Source organism: Macaca mulatta, chromosome 13, assembly GCF_049350105.2.
Source record: "Macaca mulatta isolate MMU2019108-1 chromosome 13, T2T-MMU8v2.0, whole genome shotgun sequence".
In the NCBI taxonomy this organism is placed as follows: Eukaryota; Metazoa; Chordata; class Mammalia; order Primates; family Cercopithecidae; genus Macaca; species Macaca mulatta.
In genome coordinates this window covers 99,263,040-99,277,071 of record NC_133418.1, presented here as the reverse complement: position 1 = coordinate 99,277,071, position 14,032 = coordinate 99,263,040, and the positions used below count along the sequence as shown (strand labels likewise).

At 39.8% G+C, this 14,032-nt stretch overlaps 1 protein-coding gene across 9 annotated transcripts in view; it reads right to left on the bottom strand.

Annotated features, from left to right (window-relative positions):
• Positions 1–1,426: 1,426 nt before the first annotated feature.
• The window catches only part of ASXL2 (ASXL transcriptional regulator 2), a 155,221-nt gene continuing 142,615 nt past the window's right edge, over positions 1,427–14,032 (bottom strand). For 5 of the 9 annotated variants that reach the window (XM_015111861.3, XM_077959994.1, XM_077959993.1 and 2 more), the window contains one exon: positions 5,333–12,092. In XM_015111861.3, the coding sequence (XP_014967347.2) occupies positions 9,645–12,092 (2,448 nt within the window). In that variant the 3' untranslated portion in view covers positions 5,333–9,644. Of the gene's footprint in view, positions 1,552–5,332; positions 12,093–14,032 lie in introns of those variants that run through there. The other 4 variants (XM_077959999.1, XM_077960000.1, XM_077959992.1 and 1 more) reach the window with 2 other exon arrangements.

The window sequence follows — 14,032 nt, the reverse complement described above, 5'->3', positions numbered from 1 at the left end:
TGCTGGTTATTTCCTTAAACAAACTGCTTTTAATTTAGCCTTTTCAGCTTGTTCAGAGAAGAAAATATGTTTTCTCTATCCACTTGGTTTTCTTAAAAAAAAAAAAAAAGTGGTAAAATATACATAAAACCTAACAATTTTTAAAACATAAAGGTCTGTGGCATTAAGTACATTCACAATGTTGTGCATCCATCACCACTGTTCGTCTCCAGAACTTTTTCATCTTTCCCAATGGAAATTCTGTACTCATTAAACATTAACTCCCCAATCCTTCCCGACTTCCCAGCCCGATAGCCAGCATTCTAGTGTCTTCAAGAATTTGGCTAGATACCTGATATAAATGGAATCATACAATGTTTGTCCTTTTGTCTATTTCACTTAGCATGTCTTCAAGGCTTACCCATGTTGTAGCATGACAGAATTTTCTTTTTTATAAGGCTAATATTCCATTGTGTATATACATATATATTCACACACATATTTTATCCATTCATCTGTCAATGAACATTTGAGTTGCTTCTACCTTATGACTGTGAACAATGCTAAAAACATTGACAAACAAATGTGTCCATGTCCCTGCTTCCACTTCTTTGGGGTGTATACCTAGAAATGGAATTGCTGGATCACAAAATTAATTTTTTGAGTATGGTTTAACCACCACACTGTTATCCACAATGGCTGTATTTAACATTTTCACCAGCAACGCACAAGGTCCTTTGAGCAATTCCAGTCTTTTGTTCATTTTTTGTTTTTGAGTTCTTTATATATTATCAGATAAATGATTTGCAAATATATTCTCCCATTCTGTGGGTTGTTTTTTCACTGTTGATAACGTCCTTTGAAGCACAATTTAAAAACTGTTTATCTATTTTTCTTTTGCTGTACATGCTTTTGTCATAACATTCAAGAAACCATTGTCAAATCCAATTGTGAAACTGTCCATTTTCTTCTAAGACTTTTATAATTTTCCCCGAGTTAATTTTTGTATATTGTGTAAGGGTCCAACTTCATTCTTTTGCATGTGGATATCACATTTTCCCAACACCACTTGTTGAAGACTGTCCCTTCCCCATTGACTGAGCTTGGCACTTACGTTGAAAATCACTTGACCATGTATCTGAGCAGTCATTTCTGGCCTATTGTATTCCATTGGTTTACATGTCTGTCTTTATGCCAGGACCACACCTTTGTGATTACTTCAGCTTTGTAGTATGGGTTTCCTTTTTCATTTCTGAAAGATATACACTTCGTCTAGTTCATGTTGAATTCTTAAACCCCCTTTGTTTTCTGACAAGATTAGCACTCTCTGTAGTACCAACTTTAGTTAGGACCCAGGGACAGCTGTGCACAGAGGACTAGATAACAAGCAGGTAAGCCATTCCACATGGTGTCTGCTTTCTTTGGAAAAGAAAAGGCCCAGTCGCTAGAGTAAAACTGTATGCCTTTATTCAACATAGAATGAGTCAGTAAAATACGGTTTGTCCATGTGCAGAAACATTATACATTCAACTTTGAAGAAGGTATTTTTTATACGACCAAGGAAAGAACAGCCTAAAAGTGAGAGGAAAAAAAGACGATAGTGAGACGCTAAAAGGCAGAGTTTATTTGTCAAAGTGCTAAGGCCTATGCGCACAAAGATTTAAAGTGAGTAAGAATTACATAGGGTCATTTCTTCCATTCCGACATCTCTTGGTGCTGGTGAAGGGTGCGATGCAGTCATAGAATTAAGACAGGTTTAAAAAAAAAAAAAAAAAAGGTCAAAGCACTTACAGCTAAGTTTTTTTCCCCCCAAATTTCTAGAGTTTCATTTGATATGTTCTCTAGATCTTTCACAAATTCTAGAAATTTTGTGAATTCTCTGAGAACTTGCTCTTTAATCAGTACATTCTTAGAGAACAAATTAAGATGTTTGCCCCAACCTGGAATTTGTCTCCTTATCTAACAAAAAGGTAATCAATCCAAGACTCTGGAAGCATCTGATTAACTTAAAATGTGTGCAAAGTGATTATAGGTAGGTGAAGCTGGAGTCACTACTGAAGAAGTCTCCATACTGAAACATGCCTGAAAATCTAAAATGAAAAGAACTACTGACTTAGGGTCAAAGCCCAGCTCTATTAAATTTCCAAGCTCTAGGTATCTGAAGACATTAGATTCTGTTTTTTAAAAGAATGTAAAATTTTACGTATGATACTTTCCATAGGAAAGACATAAGCTGTGTGTAAAATAGTTCTAAAGTATCTTCAGATATTTTGGTAACAATGCATTGCTTTCTAATTGGGCTAATTTGAATCTTAAATATTTAAATATTTTGAGAATCCCTGATTAAACTTAATAAAAGTATTGACTCAAGTTGGTCTAATATAGTGTTTAGGAAGCCAAGTTCCATTTCACTTAACAGACAGAGGTGCACTAATCCTGATTAGTGGCAAAAGCCACCACAGTTCAACAGAAAACTATTGCTTATCCCACAGAATGTCTCAAATCAAACTACAGGTTACACTCATGGCAATTCAACATTACATTAAGTGAATCTAAAATCTTAAAAGGAAATCTCTCAAAAATGGAATAAGCTACTTAATTCAAAGTTTACTTAAATCCATTTAAAACCAAACTCCAGGTTATCTTTCTTCTCCCTAAGGCATCCTCTAGGTTTTACAATTAAGAAGAAAATCAGGATTTAAAAAAATTCCCTTTAGGCTCTTTTGGGTTGGAAGCAGCACGAAAAGCGAGGTGGAAGTTACTCTTCAGGAAAACCCACTATTTAGCCACAGCCCAGTTCCAAGTTGATCATTTCTGGCTCTTTTCCTGGTTTCGCTTTTCCTTCCTGTTACAAGATCTCCTTTCAGGGAATCCCTTTTTAGGTTAAGGCAGAAAGTTACATGGAAGTAAAGTCTATATGGTCTCTATGAAAAACAACAAAAACAACCCAATCTATTGTTAAAGGTTACCAAGTATTAGGAAAATGGAGGACGCTCATCCTCCTGGTTCCTGGACAGAGTTGAAACTACATTACATAGTGGAATACACCAAATTCTTCTTTGAAAAGTGCTAGAGTCCTGCTGAAGCCCTTTTTAATTCAAGTTGTGACTTAAGACAAAAAAGGAAAAGCCACTTCTACAACATTAGAAAAGGACATGAAAGTAATTTTATCCATTATGGAGAAAAACTGGGATGCAACAATTCCGAATGAAGAGATAGCTACTTATCATCTATAAGATGAAAATCGTGTTTTACGAAAAAGTCCCTTCAGCTTCTTTTAGGTTTGAATAGTGACAGGAAAGCTGCGTTATTTACCCAACTGTATTTGAAAGGGTTTAACAAAACACTAACTTACTGACCTAAATTAACTACTGACAGAGACTGCTGTTGGCCTGCTTCTAATTTAGATGTTAGAGATTTCTTAAAATTTCTATAGACAACTTTAGCTATTCCAACAATAGTTCTCAAAAAAAGTGCATTTTATTAAGATGGCTCATTTCCACACTTTTTTCATCTAGGGACCTTCTTTCTTCATGTATGTGCCACTGCTGTGTCCAGTGTCTCAAACACTTCCATTTCATAACTCATTTACATTTTCAACGTATCTTGGGAAAAAGGTAGCATTATTACTCCTTGAGCCTAGAACTAGAAACATGCTGTATAGTCACTACTTTAGGAAAACCTTTCTGCAATTTACATGACTTTTTGCTTACCTTTGCATAACCAGCACTTTAGTAGTGCTTAGCACACAGTAGGTGCTCTATAAATATTTGAATTAGTAAATAACATGACTTGTACATAAAAAGTTAGACTTCTAAAGACCAGTTGAGGTCAAGCAATCTCAGAAGCTATGAACACAGGTTTCTGACTCTGTGAAGTAAATAAAGGGTAGCTGGGGATCCAAGTTGAAGGTGTCTTGTCTTCTGGTATGTTGCTCTTTCTCCCTCAGGGGCAGACCAACTCTACTTGCAGGCACCCATGTCATCACCTGAATATAAATTTATCTTCCCATGAGATAGGAGACCCATCTAAATAATGATAAATATGTACCAGAAATGGGGAGTCAATCTTTGTAAATGGTCATTATGGATTAGTTTGTACACATTTAAATATTTTACCTTCATTCTTATTATATATGGAAATTATGAAGATGCTGATGTTCCCTGAGACTTAAGAAGTTTCCTTTAGAAATAGCACATTTTCAGCTAAGATCTAGACTGCTTTTCTCTTGGAAGGCTGAATTATCTATCTCCAACATCTTGGGACAACCCAGATATTTGACATTCCAGTATTTGAAAAATAAAAACTGTCTTTTAAAAAGCCAATGTAAAGAAAAAAGCCAATGTATCCTTACATTAACTTCCAAAATGTATTTTTTCTTTACAGTGAAAATAACCACAGCTGGGCAATTATGGGAACCAGCGAACTACAATAAAGTCAGTTTTATGGGTCATCAAGATACATTCTTGAAAATCTGACCTTAACAATTTTTCTTCTAGGTCATCAATGATTTGATATATTATTCACTTGTTTAAAAATAGGTTACTTTTCTTTATGAAGATGATGTAGGCACCATTTTGCTCCTATCATATCCCAAAATCAAGTATTTACTTTGCAGCCACAAAATGAATTCTCATGGATTAGACAGCAGTCTCGGTATGGGCTTACAGACAACCTCTCCTACCAAGTGGCTCAGACCTCATTTCCATAGCTACCCTTCCTGACACAGGGGAGTTCAAAATTCAAGTGTCAAATGCTCAAGGCACAGGTGTTTCTCTTCACACTATTCTCCTAGCTCTTTGACATCTCCAGATTAGACAGGCAGGAAGGACATGACTGGCTATGAAACTCACTTCTGAGAGAACTGGGAAACGGAAAAAAATTTTTTTCTATCATCTTCAAGAGACTATTTCTTCACACACCCCTAAGGCCTGGAAAGTGGTGGTGGCAGTAAATGTCTGCTAATGAATTAACCACTGTGGAGAAAGGAAAACTTATTTTTTTCCCCGAGAGATTTCCTTACCATTCTTTGATTTAGAAGCAAACAATGGGCACATTAATAAAGAGGCTGCACTGCATTTCTTCACTTTTCCAGTAATGTTAGGGGGTTAGGAGACAAAACAGATTAAGGGAGAAAACATGGAGACAGATAGATAAGGAAAATTTAATCAGTTTTACTTAAATTCCAAAAGAAATACACTACCCTGATTTATCATCAAGTTCCTCATTTTACTCTCTTCCATACAATCTGTGGGAACCATCCCATAGTAGTATAAGGTAGTAACAGAGGACCCTTACCCATGCCACTCTCAGATGTACGTCAAACCTCAAGATGCACCAAAAAACTCCAAGGTTTTTATTTTCGCTTTTAATGATCTTTTACTTAATAATAAAATGAAAAATAAGAATATAGGAATACATACAATCTATATACATATATTTATTGCAAATACTTAAAATTCTTATGTAAAATGATTTTCTATATTTGTGAAAAAATATGACTTTTTAAATGGTGTTGACACCAACTTCTCTGTACATACCCTCAATTCCAATGTTAACAATTCCTTTAAAAAGGCAAAAGACACAAAAGTTTAGCATTTACCAAACCAGTCTGTACAAACCTTATAGCCAGAAGGGAAAAAAATAGCTTGTGGTAAATAAGTCAATTTTCTTTTAAAATAAAAAATAAACCCCAAAACTATTCCCCTTATTGCATTTTTCTGAAATAATCTGAGTGTCTTTAGAGTAACTTCCTTTGAAATAATTTGTGCCTTAACAGAGAGGTCCTACATCAAACATACCATATATGAGAAATTCAAAGTCTTCCACTGTCACTTTTTACAGATATTAAAATATATATTACTTAAAATATATTACTGGAAAGCTATTTTTAAAATTGATCTTCAATAGTTGTATCAAATGTAAAGCATTAAAAAAAATAAAGTAACCAAGAATCTACGAAGCTATTGCTTCAACTTTAGGAAATGTTTTACCTACTGTTCTCTTTCAATAGGTGTGTAGGTATCGAAACATGGTAGGAAAGGCCCCTGCCTATCACCATGTTTCTCAAAGTCTCTTTGGACTATTCTATAAATTTAGCTGAAAACTACCCTTGGCCAAGTTACTTACGTAGCACACTGTTGTAATGAGATGGGGACACTTTTCCCTCCTCGCTATGATGTGAAACCTCTAGGTCAAAGAGAAAACACTCTGGCACTGCTCACTGATAGTGAGTTCTAGAAATAAAAAGCAGTGTAATGACCAGAGAAGCCCCCCCCAACTCCTCACCCCCATTACAGCAAATCACTTCACCAGAGAGTTATTTACGGCTCTCTAAGGTGGAGAAAGGCAATAATAAGCAACAGAATGTTAACTGTCAGGTCATTAATATGTATGACTTTGCACCTTCACCTGGAAGGCAATGAGGTCTTCCTTTGGCTATTTAAATCTGAGATAAGCTCTAAAACATGTACATCTGTATGCCTTCACAGCCCAGTAAGTATGCTCTCTCCACCCCAAGAAAAGTTTCCCATTTGCCAGCTCTTATTCTTAGAAATGTTACAAGAAATACCACAGAGAGCTTCAGTATCTTGAGCATAGGGGTTATGGAACAGAAGTAGGACAAACAACTCCAGGCTATTTGGCTTTACTTTCTGTTTAATAGGATGGAGAATTCTAATTCTTCAAAATTATTTAAGATTCAGGGAGACTTCTTTACTAAACAACTTAGAATCTTTATAAACAAGACTGAGGCTATATTATTAATGCTATCTCCTGGAGTGACCTGCAGTGGAGGACATCTGAAGGCTGGAGAGGGGTGCACGGGAGGCGTATGCATCAGGCATAATGCCTGACTAGTCACTGGAAATAATGCCAGGTCATACCCTAAGAATAAGCTCAGCATTTATTAAAACTTTTCAGATCGGGTTGAAAGGTAAAACGACTCAAAAACTAAGGTAAAGATTGCTTCAAAGGTGCTGCTGGAGTACCATACTAATAATTTAAAGGTTTTGTTTCTACTGGTTCATTTTCTAAAAGGCCAGATTGTAATGTGTGTTTTTTTTTTTTTTAATTTTTCTGTTCAGCTTTTAAGATGAATGGCTTTCCACTTGAAACTTCTGTGTTGAAACAAACTGATAAATAGATTGATATTCAAGTTACTACCCAACTAAGAGAATTTAACTGTTCTCTTGTCTGGTCAAGATTGAGGCAGTGTATCTAGTTGGCAATATCTGTTTTAGGAGTATTCCTAAATGCAAATATTTAGTTGAGTATTATTTGTTAAGATAATCTGGTGAACAGCAATGTTTAGGACCTATGTAGAAGAGCCGGGGTCAAGATGAAGAGGCACAATATGGTTTGCTCTCTAAACGGACTTAAAAATCCCTGATACCTTTCCTCCTTTCCTAGTTATAGTCTGTTCATCCTTAAGTTAAGGGAAGCACAGAGGAAAACCTTTCTGACAGGAAAGGGGTAAAGCAGAAAAATCACTTTCATCAATCCAAATTGGTAATTGACATTTAGCATGGAGTCAATTCCAAAACTCTCAACCTCTTCCAGCACGCTGACCAGCCCTCAGCCCTGGCACTAAGGAGGAGTGATGGGGTAGGGCAGGGAGAGTTATACTCAGCAACAGATCTCTTTAAACCCTTATTGGATTGCCCAAGGTACTGAACGTTTGGGAGAACCATTATTTCTGTTTTCTACCGGTTCTTGGCTTGAAGATATACTCCTTATCCCCAATCCTTGCAGCCTTCTTATCTCTTAGCTGTGTGTGTGTGCTGGAAGAAAGGGGGAAAGATGGACAGACATATTGTACTGACTGAAGCTGGAACACAGATATTAATCCTATACTGGCCTTGGGCCACAAAAAAGCCAGAAGTGAAAAGTGAAAAACAGTGAAGTGAGTTTCTTATGGGACGGAGCAGGGGCTGTGGGAAAGCATTAAAGAGTGTGTGATGTGGGGGTGGGGTGGGCAGGGGTAGGTAGTAGAATGGGGGCAAAACAGAGATTATTATTGCCTATTTTCTCCTAATCTGGAACGTGACTTAACAAGTTTAATCTGTTCTGCATTTCATAAATATCACATCCTAAATATGAAAGACAAATACAACTGTACTATGTTGCATTAACATTTGTACTTCATACATTCCCAATCAGGAGACTTGAAATCAATATGCAAATGGTGCAAACTGACACACCCCCATTTAATACAAAATTCTGTTAAACTGCAGGTTTAATGTTTCTTAACCATGACCTAAATATTATGTACTCACAAATTCTTCAGTCACTAGAGAAGGATTTAAAAAAAAAAAGGAAACAAGAAAGAAAAAGAAACTAAAACAACCAAAAAACCTTTAGGGCTCATTTTCCTTCTTTTCCAGTTGTTCCCTTAGCCATTCACTGAGGCCCCTTTGCATTAGAAATTTCTAGTGCTCAGACAGCAGTAATCCAAACAAGGCCTATATTTTCTAAAACAGGAAAAGTGTCATGTATTGTGTATGTGCGTAAAGTAAGATATAAGATGATTTCATCCTGTTCAGATGCCTGGGAGATCAAAGCAGGTTGAACAGAATGAACAAATGTGGCATTGGTGAGCTTTTCTACCTGCAACAACAGCTGACTATCAAGCACTAGGTTAATAGGTTGGGAGAGAAGAGGAAAAGAGAGGTGACCTTGTTCTACTGTCAAAATTGTTTTCCAAAGTTCTTCACGTTCAATTTAACAGTTTCTATGGTTTCACTCCCCTTGCTCAACAAGATGTAGCTCAAATCACCCAATCACTAACACTTTTCTGTTCATTTTATATTAGTAGTTCAAAATTGTTAGTTACCACGAATGACTAAGTGCGGGGATAGGGTATTTTTGCTGGAACTGTTGCACTGCACAGCCTGTTAACAACACACGGGGTCCCAGAGAGGCACTCCCTTCACGGACTACATTCACTGTCTCAGGGCAGGGGGTGGGATCAGGGAACAGCAGGGATCCACAAATTCCAAGCAGACTGCTTGGCAACAGTACTAGACCATGGAAGCCAAGAACCAAGTCAGGGCTTTCTGAGTCTGAAACACTACCTGTGAAATGAATTCCTTACCAAAAATTTCAATTTAAGATTCCACCTAAGGTAAAGGGACTGAGTAAAACCCTGAATCCAAGTCCTGCAAAGGCTGAATAATCTATGAACAAGCTGCGGCCAGACTGTCCAGACAAAATCAGTGTGAATGGCCATTTCTTTAGACCATTCCTTCACTTTCCTTTTCCTAGCTTCCTAGGAAATGTCAGAGGGAGACAGCTTCCTTTTACCATGCTGGCATTAAACTTTTCTCAGTCACAAGTAGTAGAACATAAATCTGAATTCAAAGTAACACATTATTACCTAAACACTTGGAAAAATGTTAAACAAAATGTGACATATTTACATGATTTTGTAAGTGCAAACTTGTCACAAATTCACAAAGTCTTGCTTGACTTAGACTTACTATACAAGGTGCTCTTCCTCTAAAATGTAAAAGATCTGTACTTTGTATTCCTGATTAAGTAACATTTGTCTCTGAAGACAACTGAAACCTACTTGTTTATTTCTGTGATTCCAAAAGGATGCAAAAAACCCAACTGGTCAACCCTTCCCTTCCCCCTCCTTTACAGTGTATCTCTTTCTAGTCTCATTACCGAACAACAAGGCAGGAGACGCACAGTTTGGAGGGGCCAATGCAATCATCATGGCAGAAAGCGCCACAGCCTTTGCACATGATCATGGCTTTCAAGCGGCAGTAACATTTCGAAGGCGTGCCCTCTATGCTGTTCTCCTCAGGGAAGGCCTGAACAGGAATGGTCTGGCCATGGTTGCTGGGATTCATAGCTTGGCTAGCAGGGATGGTAGTGACAGTCACTGAAAATGACATGACATCACCTACATTGCTAGATACCTGGCTACCTGGTATAGCAGAGTTATGGTCCATGTCAGATGAGGTGGAGACATTGATCATGCCTCTGTAGCTTGGCCCTATCTGGGTGGGGCTTCCATACAACTTCGGGGTTTGCAGGGGTGGAAGGAGTAGGGGCTGGTGGGTGGGGCTGTCTGCAGGCAGAGGAAGAACAGTAGAATTGAAAAGCTCGGGGCTGCTACGGATTGTCTTACCTCTCACTGCATGAGCCATCTGCTTCTGTGCTGCCTGAATTAAATCTCTGGCTAAGGTCTTTTCATCAAATGTCTGGCCTCTAGGGAACAGGTAATTCTCCTTACTTAAAGTGGTTTGCTCATTCACTGGTATCTCAGGCTTCACATTCTTGCTAGCTAAGCAATCACTGGTAGATACAGTTTCCCTGCTGTGGGGTGCTGAACTTGTGTCACCCTTGCCAGCACTCTGGGAAACCTGGGGCTCCTCTTTCACCATGACAGATTCCTGCTCATCACCAGTACTTTCCTCATCAGTGTCATCTTCTTTGCTGCTGCTACTCTCTCCTGTTGCATTTTTACAGTCTGTATATCCCATTTTCAAGGCTTCAGTGGGGCTGCTTAGACAAAAACGGTCTTCAGGGTTTACAGAATGGGTCCTCCTAAAGCTCTCTGAGCCCCGGCCGTAGGTAGAAATATTCAGTAAGTAGTGCCCTGCCATTGCAGGTTTGGATGTCCTTCTGCCAGCAAAACCCAGCATGAACCTCTGGCTTGTGGAGATGTCTTCCAGCTGGAAACCTGAGTGAGCGAAGTTGAACTGCGAGGGCGGCACAACTGAGAGAAGATTCTGCCTCCGAACCCTCTGAATGAGAGTCTGAAGGATCTGATCTTGGGTTGCTTTACTTAGTCCTTCTTGGTATTGGTGTGTGTCAGCGCTGGAGTCCCTCAGCTCCTTAGCTGAAAAGAGCTGAAGGGGCCTTGGAACCTGGGGGAGCTGCTTACTTTGCAAGGTTTTGCCCAGCTGCTGCTGTGTAGCTGGATGGGACTGTCTCTCATTAACTTCCTCTCTGGTGCTATTTTCTGTTGTGTTGGTACCTATGAGCACTCCCATCCCCCTTTCCTCTTGAGTAGTCAGTGGAACCATTTTCATTTCAACTTTGGTGAGAGGTTTAGGCAGAATTTGCTCCATGGGAACATCTTTGCCTTGAAGCAGCTGAGTCACTAAAGGATTATTAGCAGGAATACTAGAGGTTGGTCTTAAAGTGGGTCCATTCATGTTTAAAGAAGTTCCTGGGGTTTTAAGGCTAGAAGCTGCTGGCAAAGTGCTCGAGGGTGGAGCTGATCCAGCAGGTGCTGTAGTTGCACTGACCTGCGGTACAGGAAGCTTTTCTAAAGTGGCTGTGGTCAATAAAGATGTTAAAGGGGAGGGAGTTACAGCCACTGGCACACCAGCATCTGTCTTTGATGAGGCTGAAGGGTTAGGTATATTCTTACTAGGACCTGCTTTGAGCTCAACTGTGCCATCAGCTGCAAAATGAACAGGTGAGGCACCTGAGATTAGAGCAGGACCTGTTGGAGAAGGTGCTTTATCCTGTCTGCAACTACTGGGCCCTTGTGGATGGCTGAGAGAGGCCACTGTGGCTGTTGCCCTGGTGGGGTTCAGTTTTTCATTATTCAATTTCTCTATGTGGGCTGGTGATGGGACACTTGTGCATGCTCCACTGATGGCAGGTGTTGGAGGCACTGGGGGGGTTTGCTGTAGTTGTGCTCCAGAGACACTATGAGGCTGTGCCTGGCCTGGGGTGGTCTTGGTCTCAGACTGGGGCTGAGTCTCTGGACCACAGGGTAAAAGCTCTCTCGTACCTCCCCTGCTTCCAGTTCCTGCCAGTTCCAGTGTGCGGCCCTTTCCAGTTTCACTGACTCTGTCTGAGCCTGGACTGCCTCCTCTAGCAGTCTGCCCTTCACCACCCTCTCCTGGACCCTGTCCACCCCCTGGGCCAGGTCCTGGAATGGTCCCTCCAACTGAGGCGGCTGCAGCAGCTGCGGCGGCAGCGGCAGCTGCTGCCCTCTGTGCTTTGACCAGTTGAGCTTTTGCTTTGATGTCTGCAAGAGTTCTGGCTCCTGTTCTGTTAGGACTAGTGATGGAGACTGGAAAACGAGCCCTGGGAGAGACCTGCGATGGATGAAACGGCATGGGGGAGATTCTGGAGACCGGGATCTGAAAGAAGTAGAGGGGAAAAAACAACAGAGCTTAGTTTTCATTTCTAAGAATAACAAAACTTCATTAGCCCTCACATTTTAAAAACAGATGAACACTACAGTACCTGTGACAAACATGGGTGGTCTATGGCCGAGAGGCCAAACCTTGGAGAAAGTAACACTAGTTTGTCTCTAGAGTCCTTACATCTGCTTTTTCTATTGGTGCCAAAGACAACTGCTTCCACTCTCACCCCAAATCCCCACACCTCTTTTCCTATCTCAACTCCCTCCTAATGTCACTATCACAAGTGCTTATCATGATGCAAAGCTTTCTAGGGCATTTGCATTTTTAAAAAGTGTATTTATGTTTGAGAAAGGAGAGAAAAGCAAGTAAGCCAGCCACCCATACCACTACTGTCTTTTAGTTCTTAGCTTTACCACCAAGGTCCAGGGGGAAAATACTTGCTCTTTTCTGTTCTACATACACACACACACACACACACACACACACACACACACACACACACACGGGCTGGATTATCTCAAATTACACAGGCTTCTAGATAGCACTGGAAGGAAGACAATGTGTGATCCATAGGAGCCTCCACCATGCCCACACACATAAAGGAGTATGTACATAATGTTTACCAGCCATTCTCATCTCTGACTGGTATTATATTTACTTGTGCAACCTTTTAAAAATATATATGCTCTGGGTCCTATCCCAAAAATTACAAATTAGAGTCCCAGGACCTAGGAATTTTTTTTTTTTAATTAAAAGAATTTTTTTTTTTTTAGACAAGATCTTGCTCTGTCACCCAGGCTGGAGTGCAGTGGTGCGATCTCAGCTCACTGCAACCTCAGTCTCCTAGATTCAAGTGACTCTTGTGCCTCTGCCACCCGAGTAGCTGGGATTACAGGTGTGGGCCACACGCCTGGCTAACTTTTGTATTTTCAGTAGAGATGGGGTTTCACCATGTTGGTCAGGCTACCCTTGAATTCCTGACCTCATGTGATACACCTGCCTTGGCCTCCTAAAGTGCTCGGATTACAGGCATGAGCCACTGCACCTAGCCTGAAAAAGTCTGGCCTGTGGTAACTCCTGAGGGAGACTCCAGCTCAAACAAACAAACAAAAAAACGTGTTTCTAAAAAGCTACTTGTGAGATTCTGATGTCTATCAGGTTTGAAACCATTGATTTTCTTCTTCTTTTTTTTTTTGAGACAGAGTCTCACTCTGTCCCCCAGGCTGGAGTGCAGTGGCACAATCTCAGCTCACTGTAACCTCTGCCTCCCGGGTTCAAGTGATTCTTGTGGCTCACCCTCCCAAGTAGCTGGGATTACAGGTGCCCGCCACCATGTCCAGCTAATTTTTTTGTATTTTTAGTAGAGATGGGGTTTCACCATGTTGGCCAGGATGGTCTCGAACTCCTGACTTCAAATGATCCACGCACCTCGGCCTCCCAAAGTGCTGGGATTACAGGCATGAGCCACCATGCCTGGCAAAACCAATGATTTTCATACAATAAAATCATCATGTCTGAAACAAATCTGCCTTCTGTCCTGAATAATACTTTGAAAGCTATTAGAGTTACTAATAATGCATCAAGATGTGCACCGTTCTAGTAACTGGTTGAGTTTAAAGGAGCAAATAACTGTTAAGATGTTCTAAAGCATTTAATTAAAAAAAATTAACCCACTAAACCCTAAGAAAATGCATGCCATTTTTCTTAATGTTCTTAAATTAAGAACAATAAAGTCACTAAACATTTTTCACTATTAGCAATACTAATTTCTCAAAAGGTCAGTAATCCTCAAAAATTGATTCTCTATAATTCCTAAGTTAGAGCCATGGGACTTCATAACAGGTGTCACAGAGTATATGTCTTACATCAGGAAATCTACTTAACCTCTCTAAGAGCTAAATCTATTTCACATCCAATTCGAACAAGCCTAGATA